A 22,838-nucleotide genomic window follows, 5' to 3' on the forward strand; every position below is an offset into this window, starting at 1 on the left:
TTCAGTATTAAGAATACAAACACGTGAGTTAAGTTTTTCTACCCGTTCAAAAGTTCTCCGCGAAAAACAGTTTGAAACCGAGGTCGACTGCAATAACCCGTCCAAAAAAGCGGAAAGAAAAATGAATAGACGCATTTTGTCCTGTTGTCAATAGTCCGAAGAGAAAAAGTATTCGAATTATTGGAAGCGAGGCCAAAACGCGTCTATTAATACCTCCCCCGACGGTTTTGGTCGTGTTTTAGCAATCGTCCCCGGTAATAAAGTATCACAATTTGTTAATTAAAATTGTCCAAAATATATGGTTATTAAAGAGAGATGTAATTAAGAGCTCGTTTGAAAGTAAATAAGTATATTTCTTTGCAATATAAGAAAAAAAAATTTTATGCAGTTTTCGATAGCAGCTACTAAACTTTTTTTGGTCCTAAGAAGTACAACAGTGCCAAATAGCATCCACAAAAAAAACGAACAAGAACAAGCATTTTATCAGGTGAGCGTGGCTGTGTATGTGCGTGCTGCTACATATCCTACTTGTAGACCTGTACAATGACCTCGGAAACGATTTAAGGCTGTCTAACTCTGTGCGGGTCGAGATACTGAGTTGACACCGAGGGTGCCGGTACACTAGCCATCATCCCGTCGCAAAGATCCTGAGCCAGATAAATAATTTTGCATGTAAATGCAACAACAACGATTTGAGCCAGATAAATCCAGATAGAAGTGTGGTTGAATTTGTTAGCCAGATAATTTCTTAGTTTCTTATCTTTAGTTTGGCAACGCTGCTTTCCATAACTACTTTTTTCAAAAATAGATGGCGCTGCTTGGCTTTTATAACACGACCTCTGCTTCTCAAGTCTCCCAATGATCCAGAGCATTCCCGTGAGAATTGAGCGTGATACGGAGCTGAAAAACTCACTGGCTACTACTTCGTGAGACCAAACAATATTATGGCGCCAGTGACACCAGATTAGTACAAACTCTTAATGAGCTGGCAACACTTCAACTCACTTCCCCCAGCTATTGTGTTAACAGCCGTTTAATATATTCGGTTATTACTCAGAATTAACTCTAAAGAGCGTCTGGTAACAAAATACAAAAGTGCTGTGCAAACGTGTAGCGCCAATAACACCAAATTGTGTCTGAAACACAAACCGCCAACTCGCTGCTAAACAGCGTCTACAATTCGCTCGGTGTTATAGTGCTAACTCACTGAGTTGACACCGGCCTTGGGGTTGGAGTCAATAGTGACAACACGACAAAAATTGCGCCAATTACCAGGCTTAGAACGATTTAATATTACCACATTCGACTTTCTAGGCCATCCCGCCCTCCACTCACTAGTTCCAAGAGAAGCTTGTGGTCGCCATAGCCTCGCGTCAGGAATATGTATGTGTATTATACATTCCCATATATAACAGGATCCCCCTCGGGTTGGTGGGGTTACCAATGGGATTGCGGAAGCTGTGAACCTATAAACCTTTATATAAAGTTAGGGATAGTTGTAGGGCTTGAGGTACTTCGATATACTTATTATGACCACTTGCAGGACTTTTTAACTGGGTTAATTTTAAAATTTGTTAAAATGAGAAGCCCGTTCTGCAAGTGAGCTCTTGTGTTTCTACTATTTGTTTTTCTAATTATGTAAATATCCTGACAGTGATTGTAAATGGTATAAGATATGAAACACCCGAGGATATAGCTCAAGCATTGAATTCCTTCTTTGTTGATAGTATTGGTGACATAAATCGAGAAATCGAAACTTTGGATAGTGGCGACAGTGTGCAATACGCGGTTAGCACATGTCTGAAATTCCAAGAAGTTACGGTTGATGATGTCATATTGGTAGCTAAAAGGTTAAAAAATAAAATAAATTTACTATCAGAAGGAGTAATTAAGGATTCGGTGTCTTACATGGGACATTTCTATGCGGATATCATAAATAAATCATTAGTAGAGGGAATAGTGCCTGACGCATGGAAAATATCAACAATAGTGCCAATAAAGAAGGTAAAAAATTCATTAAAGGCAGAAGATCTGAGACCGATCAACACGTTGCCGAATATCGAAAAAATTCTAGAAACAGTAGTAAAAGATCAGCTCATAAGTTACTTGGAAATAAATAAAATACTAATTAAAGAACAATCCGGTTTCAGAGGCCACTCTTGTGAAACGGCTTTAAATTATGTAATATCGAGTTGGAAAGAAGAACTAAATCAAAAGAAAAGTATACTTGCGGTGATTATCGACTTGAAGAGAGCATTTGAAACTATAGACAAAAATATAATGATTAGAAAATTAGAAAAAATTGGAATTAGGGGCAACGAGCTGCAGTGGTTTCAGAGCTTTTTAGGTAACCGAAGACAAAAAACAGCCATCGAGTCGGTTGTCTCGGAAGAGGTATTGACAGGAATTGGATTGCCACAAGGATCGGTTTTGGCACCGGTCCTATTTAACATATATATAAATGATATATCTTCAGCGCTAAAACATAGTAAAATAAGGCTGTTTGTGGATGACGCACTGCTCGAAGTAAGTGAACTTGATATCATGTTAGCTAGGAGCAAAATGCAGGAAGACTTGAACACCCTATACAGGTGGCTTTGTAACAATAAGCTTAAACTTAATGTTAATAAAACCCATTTTATGGTCATATCTAGAGCGATGAATAAGGAATCTTGTAATATCGAGCTAAAAATAATGAACTCAAACATTAACGAAGTTAAAACTTTCAAGTACTTAGGGGTTCAGATTGATAATAAATTAAAATTTAATGATCATATTGATTATATAGTTGCCAAAATAGGCAAGAAAATTGGTTTTTGGAAAAGGTCATGCAAATTTATCAGTAGAAAATACAAACTGAAAGTGTATAATCGCCGCATTTCATATATTGTCCCACAATATTCTTTATGGTAGATAAGCTACAAGTTATGCAAAATAAAGCTATGAGATTTATATTAAACATGAGGTATGATACTCCCATTAATAACATGATAAAAGCACTAAACTGGTTGAGTATAAAACAGCTCATATTCTACCACAGTTTGAAATTTGTATTTAATATTAAGCACGGTAAATTACCAACATACCTCAGCGAAAAGCTTAGATATGTAAATGATGCACATTCATACGTAATCAGAGAAAACAATAATTTTAGATTACCTCTTTTCAAAACAGAAGTGGACAAGCAAAATATATTTTATAAGGGCCTGAAATATTTCAATGAACTTCCTAATCACATAAAAAGTAGTAATAACTTCAATACCTTTAAAAAAAGTTTATTGGAGCATTGTAAAACCCTTCCAATAAGATAAAGTTTTTTTTTCTTTTATTTTTTACATGACATACCGATACTGGAGCGCGAAAAGGGAATGGTAATACTGGTAGCAGCAAAATACAATGCACCCGGCCCTAAGGAAAAGAAAATCAGTCGCCACCTGTAACTCCAGACAGTTCCAACAACAAATGTCGCTGGAATTCGGTATTTTCAGCCTATATTTACTGTTGCTGATCGGGATCACTCGCATTCCGACAGCATTGATATAACAATAAAATTATATGATGTGTAACCAAAATAAGGTCAAACAAAAGTTGGAGCAGGGGGATTGGAAACACGTCCTTTTCAACCTCCCAATATATTTTGAGATGTGCTGATCGGAATCTTCATGCGTTCCGACAGCGTCTTTACTAAACAAAGTTGAGGGGTGATTGGGTACACTTCAATTTCCAACATACAAAGACATGTTTAGCTGTGTTGATCGGAGACCAATACATTCCGACAGCTTAAAATACAAATATAATTGAAAAATATAAGTTCCAAATTTTGTTGCCTTAAGCTGGGAGCCCTGGAGGATTGGAAACGCGTGTTTTCCAACCTTCCTTAAATGACTGGCTCCCAGACTCGTCCGTTTGTTACGCCAGTAAATATGCTGATCGGAATCACATGGCATTCCAACAGCATATTCAATAGAAATAAATGATATAATAATGAATTGTACTTAGTAGTTTAAGTTTTAGGCCTAAACAGCCGTAATAATAAATAAAATAAATTAAATTAAATAAAAATCAGGCACAAGTTATTAATATTGTCTTATAATTGTAAATATCGTTGATGGATTATTTGGTGAGTTTGTTTCGACGCTTGTTGTTTTTGTAGCAATGCTCGCCCCACCTAATAGCCGCGACCGATCACAAATTGTCATCAATATCCTCTAACGGGAGTCCAAGGAAACTTGCCGTTTCAACAGGGGTGGACCATAAGGAAAGGGGTGTTAGAGGCGTTGGTTCCACATTACAATTAAAGAGATGGTTGGTGTCATGTGGGGACACATTGCAAGCGGGGCATACATTTTGTATGTCGGGGTTGATTCTGGATAGGTAAGAGTTTAACCTGTTACAGTATCCAGAACGAAGTTGAGCAAGAGTGACACGCGTTTCCCTGGGGAGTATGCGTTCCTCTTCCCCGAGTTCTGGATATTTTTCTTCAAGTACTGGATTCACCGGGAAATTCCCGACATAAAGGTCCGACGCCTGTCTATGGAGTTCACCAAGGACCTGCTTGTGTTTTTTCGCTTCATACGGCTGGGTTCTCAGGTGCCGTATTTCCTCAAGATGCTTACGGAGATGACTCCTTAGGCCCCTAGGCGGTGCTGGTTCGTCAATCAGATGTCTGTTGGGATGCCCAGTTTCTGGGTATTCAACAGAAACTGTTTGGTCAGCATCTCATTTCTCTCCCTGATGGGGAGTATTCTCGCCTCATTATGCAGATGGTGTTCTGGGGACATAAGAAGACAGCCCGTGGCGATTCTGAGAGCAGTATTTTGGCAGGCCTGTAGTTTCTTCCAGTGGGTGGTTTTTAGGCTTGGCGACCATATGGGTGACGCGTAGCACGTAATCGGCTGGCTAATTGCTTTGTATGTGGTCAAGAGCGTTTCTTTATCTTTTCCCCAGGTACTGCCAGCAAGGGATTTGAGGATTTTATTACGGCTCTGAATTCTTGGAACAATTGCGGTTGCGTGCGCACCAAAATGTAGATCCTGATCAAACGTCACACCCAAGATTTTGGGGTGTAGGACAGTCGGTAGCGTAGTGCCATCGACGTGGATGTTCAATATGGTCGACATTTGGGGCGTCCATGTTGTAAATAAGGCCGCGGAAGATTTAGTCGGTGACAATGCCAGGTTTCGCGAGGCGAAAAAACTGGAGAGATCAGGGAGATAGCCGTTTATTTTATTGCATAGCTCATCGATCTCTGGGCCTGGGCCTGTGGCCATTATTGTGCAGTCATCGGCGTAGGAAACGATTGTGACTCTTTCCGGTGGTGAAGGTAGCTTAGATATGTAGAAATTAAACAAAATCGGGGATAGGACACCACCCTGTGGCACCCCTTGTTTAATTCTCCTTTGTTTTGATGTTTCGTTTCTGAATTGCACCGATGCCTGCCGACCACCCAGATAATTTGCGGTCCACCTTTTAAGACTTGGGGGAAGGGTAGACCCTTCCAGGTCTTGCAGTAACGAGCCATGGTTGACCGTATCAAAAGCTTTTGATAGGTCTAGCGCTACGAGTACTGTTCTATGGTGGGGGTATTGAAAACCGCAATTTATCTGGGTGCTAATGACATTTAGCGCGGAGGTAGTGCTATGGAGTTTTCTGAAGCCATGCTGATGAGGGGCTAGCTGCCGCTTCCCAAGGCAGTCGGTTCTATGTACCGGAGCGACTCGGGATTTTCCTCGACCAAGGACTGTCATTTCAGTGTAACCCCATTTAATTTGTTTCGTCCCTCCCACAAATTGTCATCCTCCCAGCAGCTCCTTGCAGCAGGACTGCTCCATATTCTCTTGCTCCGGGAAGGTATCGAATCCAATCCGGGTCCGTCTCCTGACCTCGGTCCTGAGAAATGGTTTTGCTGCATCTGCCGGAAAAGAATCTTTTTAGGACGGTCATACTCTGTTCAGTGTGTCTCGTGTAAGGGATGGTTGCATCGGACAGGTTGTTCTGGGCTTGATCCCAAAACCCGACGTCCACGTAACTTTTATAAATCTTTTGTGGCTCCTTGCTGTTCACGCCCAAGGGCGCCCCGTAGTCTACGTCTAAGCGCCCCCCATTACCTTCCAGCAGCCCCGCTGCTCAGCAAGCCACAACAAGTACCCGCTGCTGCTCGCGCCTTACGGCGCCAACAACTCAAACAGCTGCTACCACTCATAACTACAATCTTCGTAGTAGAGTCGGAAGCAATGCTGAGCAACAGCCCATGCCCCCGTCTTCTCCCCCCCTCTTTTCCGGCAGCAATCGTGTAGGTCAGGGAAACAGACTCTTAGTCCCTACCTCCGTTTGCACCGTTTGCCAGCACAGAATATATATGTTTGCGACATCCGCCCAATGCAGCTCCTGCCTCGGGTGGTGCCACTTTCCTAGATGTTCTGGTCTCCGCGACGGCAACCCCTCGACGGGTTTCATCGCGCCATGTTGCCAGGTCGCAAACCCAAATCATCCGGGTACCCCAATGCTTGCCCAAGGACGCCCAGTCCCAGGGCCACAACAGCAATTGCGTCCTGGCCTTCCTCAACCCAGGCGTAGTCACCCGTCACTTACCCCCAGAGTGGCGACGTCGCCCCTCATGCACTTCAGAATTCTGCAGTTAAGCTGTAATGGACTAACTGGGAAGATTACGGAGATAGTCAATTTCATGAAGCGGCACAACATCCGCATTGCTGCGATTCAAGAGACTAAACTCACAGCACGAACTGCATTGCAGACCTGCTCTGGGTATAATGTCCACAGAAAAGATCGCGAGAGCGGAAATGGAGGCGGCCTCGCGTTTATAATACACCACTCTGTGCAATATCACATATTTGATCCTGGCATCGACCGCAGGGACAACGTCTTAGAACGTCAAGGCCTATCTGTCCGGTCAGGCGATGCAAACCTAGAAATCATCAACATCTACATCCCCCCTGCCACCTGTTGCCCCGGTGGATACCGCCCTAATATTAGAGCCTTACTCACTGGAAACAATCGCATTATTTTAGGCGACTTCAATGCCCATCATGATCTATGGCATTCAAATTTGCGGGCGGACAGTAGGGGCGAGATGTTGGCGGATCAAATAGAAGAAACGACGTTCTGCACAATAAACGGAGACGCCCCCACACGTATGGTAGGAAGCTGTCACAGTTCGCCAGATATCTCAATCGTGAGCGCAGAACTCGTAAACTGCGTCAACTGGCAGCCGATGGTATCATTGGCATCCGACCACCTGCCTATACTTGTTTCGCTCGAGCGTACCGCCGACTTCATCATCACCGAAAAACGCACTTTCATAAACTTTAAAAAAGGAAAGTGGGGAGAATATAAATCCTTTACAGACAACCTCTTTGCTGCCCTCCCTATCCCGACTGATGCCCACCAAGGGGAGTGTGCCTTCCGCAAGGTCATTGAATCCGCCTCGGCACGTTTCATTCCCGCCGGGAGAATTCCCGAAATCCGGCCCCACTTCCCGGCGGAGGCCGCAAACTTAGCGAGAGAACGTGACCTTATAAGGCAGCTTGATCCAGGCGACCCTCAAATAAGGGATATAAACCAACGCATCAGATTGCTTGTGGATGAACACAAGCGGGCGAAATGGGAGGAGCACCTAAGAGGTTGTAACCTCTCTACCGGTGTGGGTAAATTTTGGTCCACCGTAAAGTCCCTATCGAATCCGACTAAGCACAAAGACAAAGTTTCCATCGCCTTTGGCGACAAAGTGCTGTCGGATGCGAAAAAATGCGCGAGCGCTTTCTGCCGACAATATATAATGCATTCTACGGTCGACAAAGTTAGACGGAGGGCCAACAGACACGCACATAAACACAAATTCAGCGCGTCACCAATCACCATCACCGCTAAAGAGGTTGAGGACGCCATTGGTCGCGCTAAACCATCCAAAGCAGTGGGCCCAGACGGCATAGCCATGCCGATGCTTAAAAGCCTAGGGGAAGAGGGTTTCAAATATTTAGCGCAGGTCTTCAACCTGTCTCTTTCCACCTTTGTCATACCCGAGAAATGGAGAATGGCCAAGGTGGTCCCGCTACTAAAGCCTGGTAAACCAGCTAACATAGGAGAGTCGTATCGTCCGATATCTCTCCTATCGCCAGTAGCAAAGACGCTCGAAGCCATTTTGCTCCCTTATTTCCAAGCAAATTTGCAACTAGCCTCCCATCAGCATGGCTTCAGAAAACTCCATAGCACTACCTCCACGCTAAATGCCATTAGCACCCAGATAAATTGCGGTTTAAATCAAAACCCCCACCATAGAACAGTACTCGTAGCGCTAGACCTATCAAAAGCTTTTGATACGGTCAACCACGGCTCGTTACTGCAAGACCTGGAAGGGTCTACCCTTCCCCCATGTCTTAAAAGGTGGACCGCAAATTATCTGGGTGGCCGGCAGGCATCGGTGCTATTTAGAAACGAAACATCAAAGCCAAGGAGAATTAAACAAGGGGTGCCACAGGGTGGTGTCCTATCCCCACTTTTGTTTAATTTCTACATATCTAAGCTACCTTCACCACCGGAAGGAGTCACAATCGTTTCCTACGCCGATGACTGCACAGTAATGGCCACAGGCCCAGGCCCACAGATCGATGAGCTATGCAATAAAATAAACGGCTACCTCCCTGATCTCTCCAGTTTTTTCGCCTCGCGAAACCTGGCATTATCACCGACTAAATCTTCCGCGACCTTATTTACAACATGGACGTCCCAAATGTCGACCATTTTGAACATCCACGTCGATGGCTCTACGCTACCGACTGTCCTACACCCCAAAATCTTGGGTGTGACGTTTGATCAGGATCTACATTTTGGTGAGCACGCAGCCGCAATTGTTCCGAGAATTCAGAGCCGTAACAAAATCCTCAAATCCCTTGCTGGCAGTACCTGGGGAAAAGATAAAGAAACGCTCATGACTACATACAAAGCAATTAGCCAGCCGATTACGTGCTACGCGTCACCCATATGGTCGCCAAGCCTAAAAATTACCCACTGGAAGAAGCTACAGGCCTGCCAAAATACTGCTCTCAGAATTGCCACGGGCTGTCTTCTTATGTCCCCAGAACACCATCTACATAATGAGGCGAGAATACTCCCCATCAGGGAAAGAAACGAGATGCTGACCAAACAGTTCCTGTTGAATACCCAGAAACCTGGGCATCCCAACAGACATCTGATTGACGAGCCAGCACCGCCTAGGGGCTTAAGGAGTCATCTCCGTAAGCATTTTGAGGAAATACGGCATCTGAGAACACAGCCGTATGAAGCGAAAAAACACAAGCAGGTCCTTGGTGAACTCCACAAACAGGCGTCGGACCTTTATGCCGGGAATTGCCCGGTGAACCCAGTACTCAAAGTAAAGTATCCAAAACTTGCGGAAGAGGAACGCATACTCCCCAGGGAAACGCGTGTCACTCTGGCTCAACTTCGTTCTGGATACTGTAACAGGTTAAACTCTTACCTATCCAGAATCAACCCCGACATACAAAATGTATGCCCCGCTTGCAATGTGTCCCCACATGACACCAACCACCTCTTTAATTGTAATGTGGAACCAACGCCTCTAACACCCCTTTCCCTATGGTCCACCCCTGTTGAAACAGCAAGTTTCCTTGGACTCCCGTTAGAGGATATTGATGACAGTTTGTGATCGGTCGCGTCTGTTAGGTGGGGCGAAGCACTGCTACAACAACAACAACAACAGGGGCTAGCTGCAAATGTGCTTGGAAATAAGGGAGCAAAATGGCTTCAAGCGTCTTTGCCACTGGCGATAGGAGAGATATCGGACGATTAGACTCACCTACGTTAGCTGGTTTCCCAGGCTTTAGTAGCGGGACCACCTTGGCCATTTTCCATTTCTCGGGTATGACAAAGGTGGAAAGAGACAGGTTGAAGACATGCGCTAAATATTTGAAACCCTCTTTCCCTAGGTTTTTAAGCATCGGCATGGCTATACCGTCTGAGCCCACTGCTTTGGATGGTTTAGCGCGACCAATGGCGTCCTCAACCTGTCTAGCGGTGATGGTAATTGGTGACGCGCTGAATTTGTGTTTATGTGCGTGTCTATTGGCTCTCCGTCTATCTTTGTCGACCTTAGGATGCATTATATATTGTCGGCAGAAAGCGCTCGCGCATTTTTTCGCATCCGACAGCACCTTATCGCCAAAGGCAATGGAAACTTTGTCTTTGTGCTTAGTCGGATTCGATAGGGACTTTACGGTGGACCAAAGTTTACCTACACCGGTAGAGAGGTTACAACCTCTTAGGTGCTCTTCCCATTTCGCCCGCTTGTGTTCGTCCACAAGCAATCTGATGCGTTGGTTTATATCCCTTATTTGGTGGTCGCCTGGATCAAGCTGTCTTATAAGGTCGCGTTCCCTCGCTAAGCTCGCGGCCTCCCCCGGGAAGTGGGGCCGGTTTTCTTGAATTCTCCCGGCGGGAATGAAATGTGCCGAGGCGGATTCAATGACCTTACGGACGCTTCATATGCAAGAGCTTTTACACATGTGCTAAAAGTGTGAAATCAGTTTTTATTTGTGCACTTACGAATATTGCAAATTGCATACGAACGATACCGTTTTTAGGAACAGCACCAAGAGTTTCAAGAAATCTATATATATATATTTTTTTTTTTTTGCCAATTAACTCCCCGGGAAAAATGTGCAATTCTGACCGTACCTAAGATCGTTATGGTTTTACTGTCTGCAAAATTTTGCATCCCTATCAGTTGAATTTAGTTTTTCTCATTCGCTGATTTGCTTTAAAAAATTGTTCAGACTATTAATTGGATATATACATAGAAATCTGTGGTTTAATTGTACAGTTGCGTTTAATTGCAATAACACTGTTTAGTGGCCGCCTTATGCAAGTGAAAAAAAGTACATATTTATCTTATCACCAGCTCGTAATATCTGCAAAAAAAAGTGCCAACAACTTTACGCCTGTTTGTTATCTCGTCGTGCTTTGTGTGAAATTATTACGTTAATAAACTGTAAACCCTATAGCAATTTCAAGCTGTTAATTATGCTAACAATTTTCAATAACAATAGTTTCTAGCGTTGCACCCACCTTAAGGCACAATGTCTGCTTGGATTGGACATCATTGTAAACTACAATATTCTCTTTCATACCAAAACTTTCACGAACACCCAGATGATATGAAAGTGAACGCTGTTGCACAAGTATACTCAAGTCAATGATTGCCACATCTGCATTGTAGAAGGTTTCCAGAGTGTTAGTTTCGCCAAAATCCAATTTGTCGAACTGTAAAATAAAAATATTTAACTAACCGAACTCTGCGGAAGGTTGGCTTATAGCCATTTCTTAATTACCTGCACACGCTGAAAGTTCGCCCCCACTCCTTGTATGGCGGTCTTCATTTCGTCAAGCGCACACTTCCGATCCTCCAGATATTCAGCGATTTGTGTATCGATCACAACAGCCACATCCATTTTGTTATATTCGATATTTTGCATTCGTCTTTTTCTGATTAGTACAACACCTACGCATAGACCTCTACTTCGCCCACCTGTAACTCACTCCCTTTGTGATTACCCACACAATATTTCTTTCTATTACACTTTAGCGCACACTTTCCCAGCCAGACTCCTCTGGATTTGTTACTCTTACACCGCATTCGAAGTTACAGTTCACTTTAACAAAACTTTACACCTACATACTAAAACACAACACACGACTTGAGTAGGTTCAACGCACAGCCTCCTCATCCGCGTTTTAACAATAGAAACAATTGCGATACACCATTGGAATTCGCGTGCTTATTCAATTGCTATTGCTATAGGTTGACAATAATTTGTACTACTCTTTTCTTTGTATGCACTTTTGTGGTATTCTTTGTAGGTTTCAAAATACAAAATCACTTCAACCAATCCTTGATGGTTCTTTTGCTCACAAACCGTCTATAATTCCGCAAATAAATAAGAAATTTTCAATTTTATAATTTTTCTTTCTTCAGCAAAACTAAGAAATGTCAACTGGCAGCGTTCACGGACCTTTGACAGCAAAATTTGGAGGAAATGTTATCGTCTGGATATCGAAAACCGATACTATCGGTCGTTTCCAGTGTGAAGTTAATACAATGCCCACACGGCATTCTCGTTATTATTCTCGCATGATTCAATCACAAGAAGTTTGCTCGACAGACAAATTTTTTGACAATTGCAGCCATTTTGCTCCCAAATCGAATTGATATCCGTTAAATGTGTTGTTTCTTTGCGATTTTTCAAAAATATTAGTAGTATAAATAGGAAGCAATCAGTTTACAAATACCCGATAAGTACTGAACTGCATAATTCCTTAGAACATTTATTTTAACTTTATGAGGAATTTATTGACTACGCCATAATCTATTAGTGTGGCTGAATATAGGTTTTATGAAAAGTACGGACACCAAGGAATCGTGCATTTTCTTAACCCTCTGAACATACGAAACCTAAACCACTTCAAAATTCATCGTTCAACGTCAAAAACTGGACTAGTAAATCGATTCACATAAAATTACATAAGTAAATAATTGCCAGACGTACTCCTTAAGCATGTTAACTCATTCATTCCGTATGTTCGGAACATTCGTCTCCATTTTAGAATTTGAGGAGTCGGTTCATATTTTGAATATTGTGTTCATTCGGACCTCGTGAGGTAGTATCAAACGAATCTGTTCCGAATATTCAAAATTAACGGTTTATCCGGAACACCCCCATGAATACTTGACGTAAAAGAGCTTTCCGAAATTTCAGAATCAAAAGGTGAATACTCCCTGAGTAGGACTACATAAAAGCTGAACTCTTCTGTCAAAGTCAACACCGGAATATAAAGTTCTAAGACAATAAGCCATTTTCTTTTATTTATTTTTTTTTTTGTCAGACCATGTCGGCTGCCTTTTCAATATCGTTCTATCTCAAAATATTTTTCAAAAACTTCCCATTTCATGATATGTCACAAAAACGCCCTATATTAGAATTAGATTGAAGAACGACTCAGAATGCTTTTCATTAATTCCCTCTTATGTCAAAATGCATTGAAATTATGCTCATATAGGGAGTTTTTGAAACAAATTTTGATATAGTGTATTTTTGAATAAAATTCTAAACCCACATAGCTCTTTATCAATTCACGTAATATTTAGTGGAAAATGAATATTTCCTCCAAAACCTGTTGGCATTTACAAATTTATTATCACTACCAATATACTACTAAAGGTATTTTTCTGCTACAAATTTCGCTAAAAGGGATTGAATTATTGCCCGTTTTCCTTACTTCGTAAAAGCAACCCGGCCAGATTTTTTAATTTGGGAGTGTCAAAGCTCTGCCGTCATTGAAGAACAAACCTCTAGTATACTAGAGAATTGAATCATGTTTTTCTCGTTTGTTTATCTTATTATTCTTAAATCGATGTCTACGCATTTACTTTTGTCCCATCCCTAGAAACTAAATTTCAAGCTGTCAAATTTGCACGTGTTTCTTCTAACTCGTGCTTTCATTTGGAGATGGCACGCGAAATATCTTCTGACCGCCATTCACCTGGGAATGGCCAAAGCGATTCTTTTGCATGCGGTTCAAGCAGCACACTACTGCTGGTCGCTTGTGGCCAAGTATCTTCTGGGTAGCCGCTAAACATACGTTTAGCGGTGAGCTAATGTGAGAAGGCGACAACCTGGCTATGCCACTCTGACATAATCGGTTTAAGGGCTAGTCGGGGAGATCTCATCGGCACCGTCTGTACACCTCTAGATGGGGCTGCAAGCGGGCGTCTCTCTTGGAGTAAGCGGCTCGCTATATAATCGTGCAAGTAATATTTTCACCCCCGCTGAGCGGGCTGTGCGCTGGGCTTGGGATCCGCCACTTAAAACCATACTCCAATGAAATATACCAACAATCCTCGGATAAATACACTCTCTATTGATGACGACCATGGCAAACGTTTGAAGGACAATGAATTGAGGGCATTCACCTGGAACGTCCGCTCCCTGAATGGGATTGGTGCAGATGACCGGCTGGTTGATGTCCTCGTCAAAGCAACATCTGACATCACCGCCATCCAAGATATGCGTTGGACAAAGAAAGGAAGAAAGAAGATCAAAAATTGTGACATCTATTGGAGTTGCCATACGAATAAGCGCAGTTTCGGCGTCGGATTCGTGGTGGGAGAGAGACTTTGTCGCCAAGTTCTGGCGTTCACGCCTGTGGACGAGCGTCTAGCCGCTATCCGAATAAAGGAAAAATTTTTTAATATATTATTCATATGCGCCTATGCGCCGACAGAGGAGAAAGACGATGAAGTGAAAGACACTTTCTATGAACAATTAAAACGCACATACGAACGATGCACCTGTCATGATATAAAAGTCGTGCTTGGCGACTTTATCGCCAGGGTGGGCAAAGAAGGTGTTTTTGGCCCTACAGGCGGAAAGTTCAGCCTACGCAATGAAATTTTTCCTAACGGACTGAGGCTGATTGACTTTGCCGGTGCTCGAAACATGATCATACCCAGCACCGGGTTCATGCATAAACAGATACACCAAGCTACATGGTTGTCTCCCGATCGAAATACTCGCAATCAGATCGATCACGCTGTGATAGACGGACGGCATGCCTCCAGTGTTTTAGATATGCGTACGATCCGAGGACCTAACATCGACTCGGACCATTATCTCGTTGCAGTCAAAATACGCACCCGCCTCAGCGCAGCTAAAACCAAGGAACAAAAAACACAAGGAAAGCTAGACGTCGAAAAGCTTCCATCACAACAGACTGCCAATAATTTCGCAACTCGACTCTCACACCTGCTCTCTGAGAGCACAACTCAGCCTAAAGGAATACAGGAGCAGTGGGAGCATATCTCCAAAGCACTTCGTACTGCCGCCGAGGAAAATATTGGTTACCGGCGGCCACGAAAAAACAACGGGTACGATGAAGAATGCCGCGTTGGAATCGAAAGAAAACATGCTGCCTACAGCGCTACGTTAAAAGCGAGCGCAACAAGAGGAGTGTGTGAACGCTATCGTGAGTTGAAAAGGGAAGCGAGACGCCTTTTCAGGAAGAAAAAAGCAGAATCAGTAAGGCGTGAGTGCGAGGAGCTTGAGCTGCTAGCCACCAGGAATAACGCCCGAAAATTTTACCAAAAAATACGGCGACAGACAGAAGGTTTTAAGACCCGGGCAAACTCCTGTAGGAACGAAAACGGTGACTTTGTAACTGATGTCCAGAGAGTGCTAAGATTATGAAGGGAATACTTCTCTGCTCTCCTGAATGGAGGCAGCGCTTCACCGCCCAGAGATGACGAACCCGATCCCGCAATCGATGATGATGGAATACATGTCCCCCCGCCCGATTATGATGAGGTTAGAATAGCAATAACCAGATTGAAAAACAACAAGGCCGTCAGCGCTGATGGCTTGCCTGCGGAGTTATTCAGGTACGGCGGCGAGGAGTTGGTAAGGCGTATGCAGCAGCTTCTCCGCAAAATATGGGCGAACGAGTGCATGTCCGAAGATTGGAATCTAAGTGTTCTTTGCCCAGTCCACAAGACGCGGAATACTGCAAAATGCACCAACTATCGTGGAATCAGCCTTCTTAATATCGCATATAAGGTCCCTTCAAGCCAAATCTTGGAAAAAACCCGTGAAAAGAGAATCGACACACATCACCTCTTCGTCGAAAAGGAGCTGCCTATATGCCGCTATGTCTGAATTTAGTTTCCCCGCAAAACTTATACGGCTGTGCAAAATGACGTTGAGCAACACCATCAGCTCAGTCAGACTTGGGAAGGACCTCTCCGAGCCGTTCGAAACTAAACGAGGTTTCAGACAGGGTGACCAACTATCGTGCGATTTCTTTAACTGGATGCTGGAGAAAATTAACCGCACTGGAACAATATTCTATAAAAGCGTGCAATTACTGGCATATGCTGATGACATTGATATCATCGGCGTAAATACCCGCGCTGTTAGTTCTGCTTACTCCAAACTGGAAAAAGAAGCGGTAAAGAGGGGTTTGATGGTGAATGAGAACAAAACGAAGTACCTGCTGTCATCGAGCAAAGAGTCAGCGCATACGCGCCTTGTCAACCACGATACTGTTGGCAGTCATAATTTCGGAATAGTAAAAGACTCCGTTTATTTGGAAACAAGCATCAACACTAGCAACAACATCAGCACTGAAATCCAGCGAAGAATCAATCCTGCCAATAAAAGCTACTTTGGACTAGGTAGGCAATTGAAAAGTAAAGTCCTCTCTCGGCGAACGAAAATTAACGGTTAAGCGCCAATTAAGTAAGTAAGTAAATATTAGGAGCTAAGTACGAAAATTAAGATAATCTCGCAACATGTAAACAATGTACATTTCTAGAAATATCCGATTTTCCAATAATAGCACTGAATTTCATCAGGATATATTTTGTCATGTGCATAAGTTTTGATGCAAAAGCGAGCATCGTCACAATCGCGCAAGATAAGGCGTTTGTAAATTTAAACAGCAGTTCAGACATTGCAGGTTATACTAATTTCGACTTGCCCATTATCATATAAAATTTGGGCTAGCACTGTTAAGCCTCGTTTTCATTATGGCATATATGTTGTCAAATGTTGCCAAAATAATGAAAACGGGCTGCCAAATAGTGTCAGTTGCGTTTGCAGTCAGGTTTGACAGCTCACTCTCAGACAAAATGGCATCCAAGTGAAAACGTCCAAATTTCAGTTTGCCAGCGCAGTTAGCAACGTTTGACACACAAAATAGATTTGCCAACGTGCTGGCAAATCTGTCATTAAACGTGTGCACAGCTGATTTCACACATCACATATAAAAGGTAAATTTTATAAAATTTGTAAAAAAGTATATTTATTAATTTGTTGCATTTAAAGTTAAAATTGACGTAATGGATTAATCAACTTCTTAAAATTTCGTTGACCCAGTCGGTAGTACCACTGAAAAAAAGAGGCGGGTGAGAAGACTGACCGAAAAATGGGCAGCCGAGCAAACGGAGAGGCTAGTACAGGAAGTAGAGGTCTGGGAAGGGACCTGGAATTTTATTTCGCCTCAATACAGGCACCGGAATTTGAAGGAGGCTCAATTGCAAGATGTGGCGGATATTTTAAAGATGTCGCGATCTGAGGTATCTGCCAAGGGGAGCAGGGATGAAACAACCTGCGCTGCTCTTTTCGCGTGAGTTCTTTTATACTCAGCGTCCTTTGCACACAGATTATATTAACTTTGATTGGATAACGGTTGGTTGTACAGGTATAAAGGAATCGAGATAGATATAAACTTCCATATATCAAAATCATTAGTATCGAAAAAAAATTTGATTGAGGCATGTCCGTCCGTCCGTCTACCTGTTCACACGATAACTTGAGTAAATTTTGAGGTATCTTTGATGAAATTTGGTACGTCGGTTTCTGGGCACTCATCTCAGATCGCTATTTAAAATGAACAATATCGGCCTATAACCACGCCCACTTTTTCGATATCGAAAATTTCGAAAAACCGAAAGTGCGATAATTCATTACCAAAGACGGCTAAAGGGATGAAACTTGCTAGGTGGGTTGACCTTATGACGCAGAATAGAATATAAGTAATATTTTTGACAATGGGCGTGGCACCGCCCACTTTTAAAAGAAGGTAATTTAAAAGTTTTGCAAGCTGTAATTTGGCAGTCTTTCAAGGCATCATGATGAAATTGGACAGGAACGTTACTCCTATTACTATATATGTGCTAAATAAAAATTAGCAAAATCGGATGAAGAACACGCCCACTTAAAAAAAAATTGTTTTTGGTCCAAAAGAATGTATCAGCGGACGGGCTGTCAAAAATATTTACTTAACGTTTGACATCAGTGGTGAAAACTGTATGTCAATCGACTGACACCACAATTTGATGACAGCCTTTGGCACACACTGCTATATCGACTTCATGCCAGTTTTTAGTATGTAATGAAAACACATTTGACGCCAAATTGCCATGGTGACAGTTAAGTCAGTATTTGATGTCAGTGATTTTGACATAGTGAAAAACAAGCATTAGAAACATTCGTATTATACACATCCACTAAGTCAGTATCCCATCCCTAGGAACTAGATTATTAGCTGCCAAATTTTCACGTTTCTCTTCCACTTAGAGATTACACCCTACAGATGGTTCCTTGTCTATGAAAAACATTTTTTTTTTTGTAATTACCGATTATCGAAGGAAACAATTTATGTGTGAAATTTAGTTCTTGAATTAACGATTAGGAGTTGAGTATGAAAATGAAGATGATCTCTTTATATGTAATCTAGGTTTTACATATTTTGTGTCTTATCCAATTATTAAAATGCAGTTTTTAATTGTGAAAAACTTTCGAAAAATACCAACGAGTGGGAATAAGATTTTCACTTGCAAAATGTCTTTTCTTTTTTTATGCTTTGCATGTAGCAAAAGTTGAAAATTTCCGAATTCCGATATGTCGTTCTCCCTAAAAACTATATATGTAATACTCCTATATTGCTAAAAGAAAATGCTCGCAATGTGTTTTGAATTCGAATTCAAAACAAGACAGCCTATAAAATTTCTGTGATTGTAGCAGCATAAGTGTGACAAGAAAAAATTTAAATTTAGGTACATTCGATTATTGAATACAAAAACAAAAACGTTTAAACAGCAATATATAGGCACTCTAATGTTTGGGCATGTACTTAGCTCTTTGTAGCAATATAGTATTACATATATGATAAAAACACATGTAATCGATTGGCAGCGCACGATGCAAAGTCGTATGTGTCGAGCCAATAAAATTCCGAATCTACTAATAAATTAAAATCTAATTTTGTTGACATATTTGAGTTTTTCCACTCTAATCTTACAGGTCTAACAGAAAAAGCTGTCACTAATGCGACTATGATTGACCTAATTGGAATTTTTCATGGAAGAGGAGCTAGCTTTTTTAGCCCCATACTTTAACTTGACTATGATTACGCCCCATAGGTTCTGAAGTCAGATGAAGCTATGCTTTATTATGTCAGAAAATTTTTACACAATCAGAAGTTTTTGCTAGATTACAACTTTTTTGCATGTGAATACTTCTTGTGACTCACACACACCTACCAATTTCAATGTTGACCTGTTAACAGTTTCAACTGTTGTTAACATTTTTTAATTATTTTCTCTTAAGATGATTTCTTTGTGGGAATGTAGGTATTTAGTATGATTATGCAACGAACTTTGAACAACAAACTCATTTTTATTAATTTTAAATTTTTACTACCGTGGCAGCTCTGCTTGGCTCCCTCACAAAAACGTACTCAAAAAACGCCATTCTGAAAAACGAGAAATGAATGAACTCTGCTGAGTGAACAACACGAAGGCAAAAACAGAATTGCACTGATGACATGATACGAAACTTTAAGCTGGAGACATTGGTGCTTTATCGGTAACCGTATCGGTAACCTTTTAACAGCTGATTCGACCAACCTTATGAGAATCAATGCAATCGATTATTGGTGCCGCTAAGGTCGTAACCGTATCGTAGCCAACCAATTGGGTTTTGGTTAACCGTCCTAACGATAATCAGCTGATTACGTTAGGGATACGACTACAGCGATACGACAAACGACACCAATGACTCCAGCTTTAATTCTCTCTCAATTCGTTTCCAGAAATGGGTCTTGAAGTTCATTCGATTGTAAACAAAAGTTCGTTCGTTTCCAAGAATGGGTCTTGCACATCAGATGGCTATAGAGTTGCCTAAACTACCCAAAAAAGAAAAACTCCAAGAAATCCGTTCGGTTTCATTATTTTCAAAAAATCAGGAAGTAAGGTGAAAAAACTTATTAAAATTTATAAAAAAGGCAAAGTTTTGTAGAAATATTTTGTGGTAGATAAGTGAAAAAATATGAAATAATATATTTCGATTGCGTTGCTTTGCTTTGTTGCGCTGGCACCGCCATAAGATAACAATGAACGGCTAGCCCCTTTTTCACTTTGATGCGACCAAAATGTTTATTTACATACATATGTATATCCACATACAATAAAAAACGCAAAAAATTTATAAGAAATTACGAAATTAGATCACATGGTGAAGTATCTGCGTTGTCGTCCGCAAAAGGCTGTTAATTATACATGTTGCGTTAACCTATACGTATACCTACAATTTATCTCAGCTGCCAAAAGTGGAATGTTGCAACGCTCCACAAAAACCTGGCCTTTATGCATCCATTTACATCAATGCGAAGACTAAGAAGCTGACTTTTTCTCCAATCGAAAGCTGCTATCAAAACCCGTTTCGTGTGCAGCCCTTCGATGAAAGGTGTTGTCACTGATAAATTTTCCACGGGTGAAAAATAGTTATTTTTTCTTCGGATTTGTAATCCTGACAAAAATTCGAGTTTTTTGATATCCCATTTGACAATCTTGAGTAAGTTTTCAGTGAAAATTATAAATTAAACCTTTACCATGTAAAATACCCCAAAGTTATTCTGAAATGCCCAAATTTGATTTTGAGCATGATGGTATCTATGGCCAATATTATAAAAAATGTACATTTTCACGCGCTCTCAGAGAGCGAGAAGTTCATATCATGTCATCTGTGCAGAATTGAATAGAAAAGCAACGCAGCACGACGTATGGAAAGCGCAGCGGCGACAGCAGGAGCAACGACAATAGCAAAGTGCTTAAAATTTTTTGAAGATTAGTGTAGTAGAAAATTACAAATAATTCTTCAAATGCTCAATTAAAAAGTGCTTAAAAATTGGAAAATAATTAAATAAGCGCAAAAAATTTATACAAAAAGATGGAAATTTCGACACGGCAAGGTGTTATGTGACATTGTTTGGAAGTGAAGTGTTTTCTCAATGTGAAAAATACATGCCTATCTACTTAAAGAAAGGCAAAAGAAAGCAATAAAAAATACATACATACCCACATAGTAAAAGCATAAAACAAAGCGCAGAAATGGGCTTAAACGGGTGTTGTTCATGTGTAAAATATTTGATGGTGCTCATAAATATCTTATTTTGGGTATGTACTTACTATATGGAGGCAATTATGTATGTTAGATGAGATTCACCTGGGTAAGTGGGTGTTTAATGTATCTATGGATTTATGTGTGTATGTTAAGGTACAAAGTTGAATGAGATGTTTTACGAATATCCTACTGTAAAGGAATGAATTTCTGTACATATATATATAGATGTAGGATGGATGTGTGTGTGTGTGTTTTTGTTGCATTCGTGCGATACTCAATGAGATTTTCATAAACATAGAACTGGAACTCCCTCGTTCGAGGCAGTGAAAATAACCTAAATGGAATAAAGTAATATACCTAAGTATAATCCTTCAGAGTCACCTACAAAATAATAAAATGCATTTATATACATACATACCTACCTACAAATTTTACTATCAATTGATTGATTGATTTCAATGTTCTTTACATATGTACTTATGTAGGTACATTTTGCATAAGCATTTCGGTTTGTTTGCCTTTAACTCTAATTTTTAATAACAACATAAGTTGACTATGTCAATAAGTCAAAAGTTCATACATACACGCATTTGTACATATATACATAATCCTCATGCATCAATTTGTGCTGAAGGTAACTATTTATGTACCTACATTTGTTCATGATTTTGTTACCTATTGCTTGACATATTTCTTACTCTGTACTTACAATTTCTGTCGCCTTTACGTGCTTGATTGTTAAGGTAGGCTTACTACTAAAAGCCAAATTAAACTTCCTTAACCCTAACGCCATAGTCGTAACCATACCCATATCCATAACAATCTCAATGTGATCGATTAATGGTGCCTTAACCTAAAAATCGTGAAAATTTCATAAAAATGATGAAAACGCAAAAAATTATAAACATATTCCACAAAAAATAAGTCTCTTGGTCATAACGTATCCAAAACAATGAAGAAAATCTAAAAAAAGTTATTAAATTCACCAACTCAAATATTTTTAGGTTATGGATATGGCGAGAAACCAAAAACCAATTGATTGGCTATGGCGTTAGCGTTATGGTATGGCACCATTAATCCATTACATTCCTTTCCATAAAGTAGGTTCGATCAGCTGATTTATCTGGTTATGGCTTTATGGTTATAAGTCACCATTAAAGCTGGAGACATTGGTGCTTTATCGGTAACCGTATCGGCAACCTTATAACAGCTGATTCGACCAGCCTCAAGCCGTGGTTACTCACGAACGTACGTAGAAAAAACGTGTCAGCTGACACGACCTATCTTATGAGTGTGCAATGTAAACGAAAACTCACCGACGTGCAACGCCCGTACGTACGTAGCCCGGAACGTAGAAATCAAAACAATTTTGATTTTTTCCGTAAGAACGTGTCAGCTGATCGCTCTCTCACTAGACAGAGTTGCCTAGTAAACTTTTGTGCGCTAATTTTTGACCGTTTGCAATTTTATGCAAAAACGCCTAATTAAAGTTTGAAAAATTGTGAAAATAATTCGAAATAATTATGTAAAAGTGCTGATTATAAATATTTAATCTATTTATACTTATTTAATAGTATTCCGGCCTTTTACAATATCAAAAATTAAATTGGAAAAAGTTGATGTTTCCATAAGCATACATGCAAAATGGTCAATGGCAACAGTGCTTATCTGTAAACAATACACACACAAATATCTTATGTACATGTACACAGACGCACACATTGATTCCTACGGGCTTGAGAGTTCGGTCAAACGTGCTTCGTACGACAAACGGCCGTACGTACGGCAAACGTCGGTGGGTAATTGCCGCATTATGAGAATCAATGCAATGGATTATTGGTGCCGCTA

At 41.0% G+C, this 22,838-nt stretch overlaps 2 protein-coding genes and 1 pseudogene across 5 annotated transcripts in view; 2 read left to right on the forward strand and 1 right to left on the reverse strand.

Annotated features, from left to right (window-relative positions):
- The window catches only part of Ask1 (apoptotic signal-regulating kinase 1), a 129,814-nt gene that overhangs the window by 80,716 nt on the left and 26,260 nt on the right, over positions 1-22,838 (reverse strand). For 2 of the 4 annotated variants that reach the window (XM_067759326.1, XM_067759325.1), the window contains exons 1-2: positions 11,364-12,035; positions 11,101-11,295 (exon numbers count right to left, since the gene is read on the reverse strand). The exons of 1 other annotated variant lie outside the window; for it this stretch is intronic. In XM_067759326.1, coding sequence (XP_067615427.1) covers positions 11,101-11,295; positions 11,364-11,507 — 339 coding nt within the window. In that variant the 5' untranslated portion in view covers positions 11,508-12,035. Of the gene's footprint in view, positions 1-11,100; positions 11,296-11,363; positions 12,039-22,838 lie in introns of those variants that run through there. One more of the 4 variants, XM_067759329.1, reaches the window with a different exon arrangement.
- On the forward strand, positions 13,911-18,985 carry LOC137237432 (uncharacterized; annotated as a pseudogene).
- The window catches only part of Tsp96F (Tetraspanin 96F), an 85,144-nt gene continuing 82,938 nt past the window's right edge, over positions 20,633-22,838 (forward strand). Inside the window, exon 1 of the mRNA XM_067759332.1 lies at positions 20,633-21,043. Within this exon, the coding sequence (XP_067615433.1) occupies positions 20,978-21,043 (66 nt within the window). The 5' untranslated portion in view covers positions 20,633-20,977. The remainder of the gene's footprint in view (positions 21,044-22,838) is intronic.

Source organism: Eurosta solidaginis, chromosome 1 (genome assembly GCF_040869045.1).
Source record: "Eurosta solidaginis isolate ZX-2024a chromosome 1, ASM4086904v1, whole genome shotgun sequence".
Classification (NCBI taxonomy): Eukaryota; Metazoa; Arthropoda; class Insecta; order Diptera; family Tephritidae; genus Eurosta; species Eurosta solidaginis.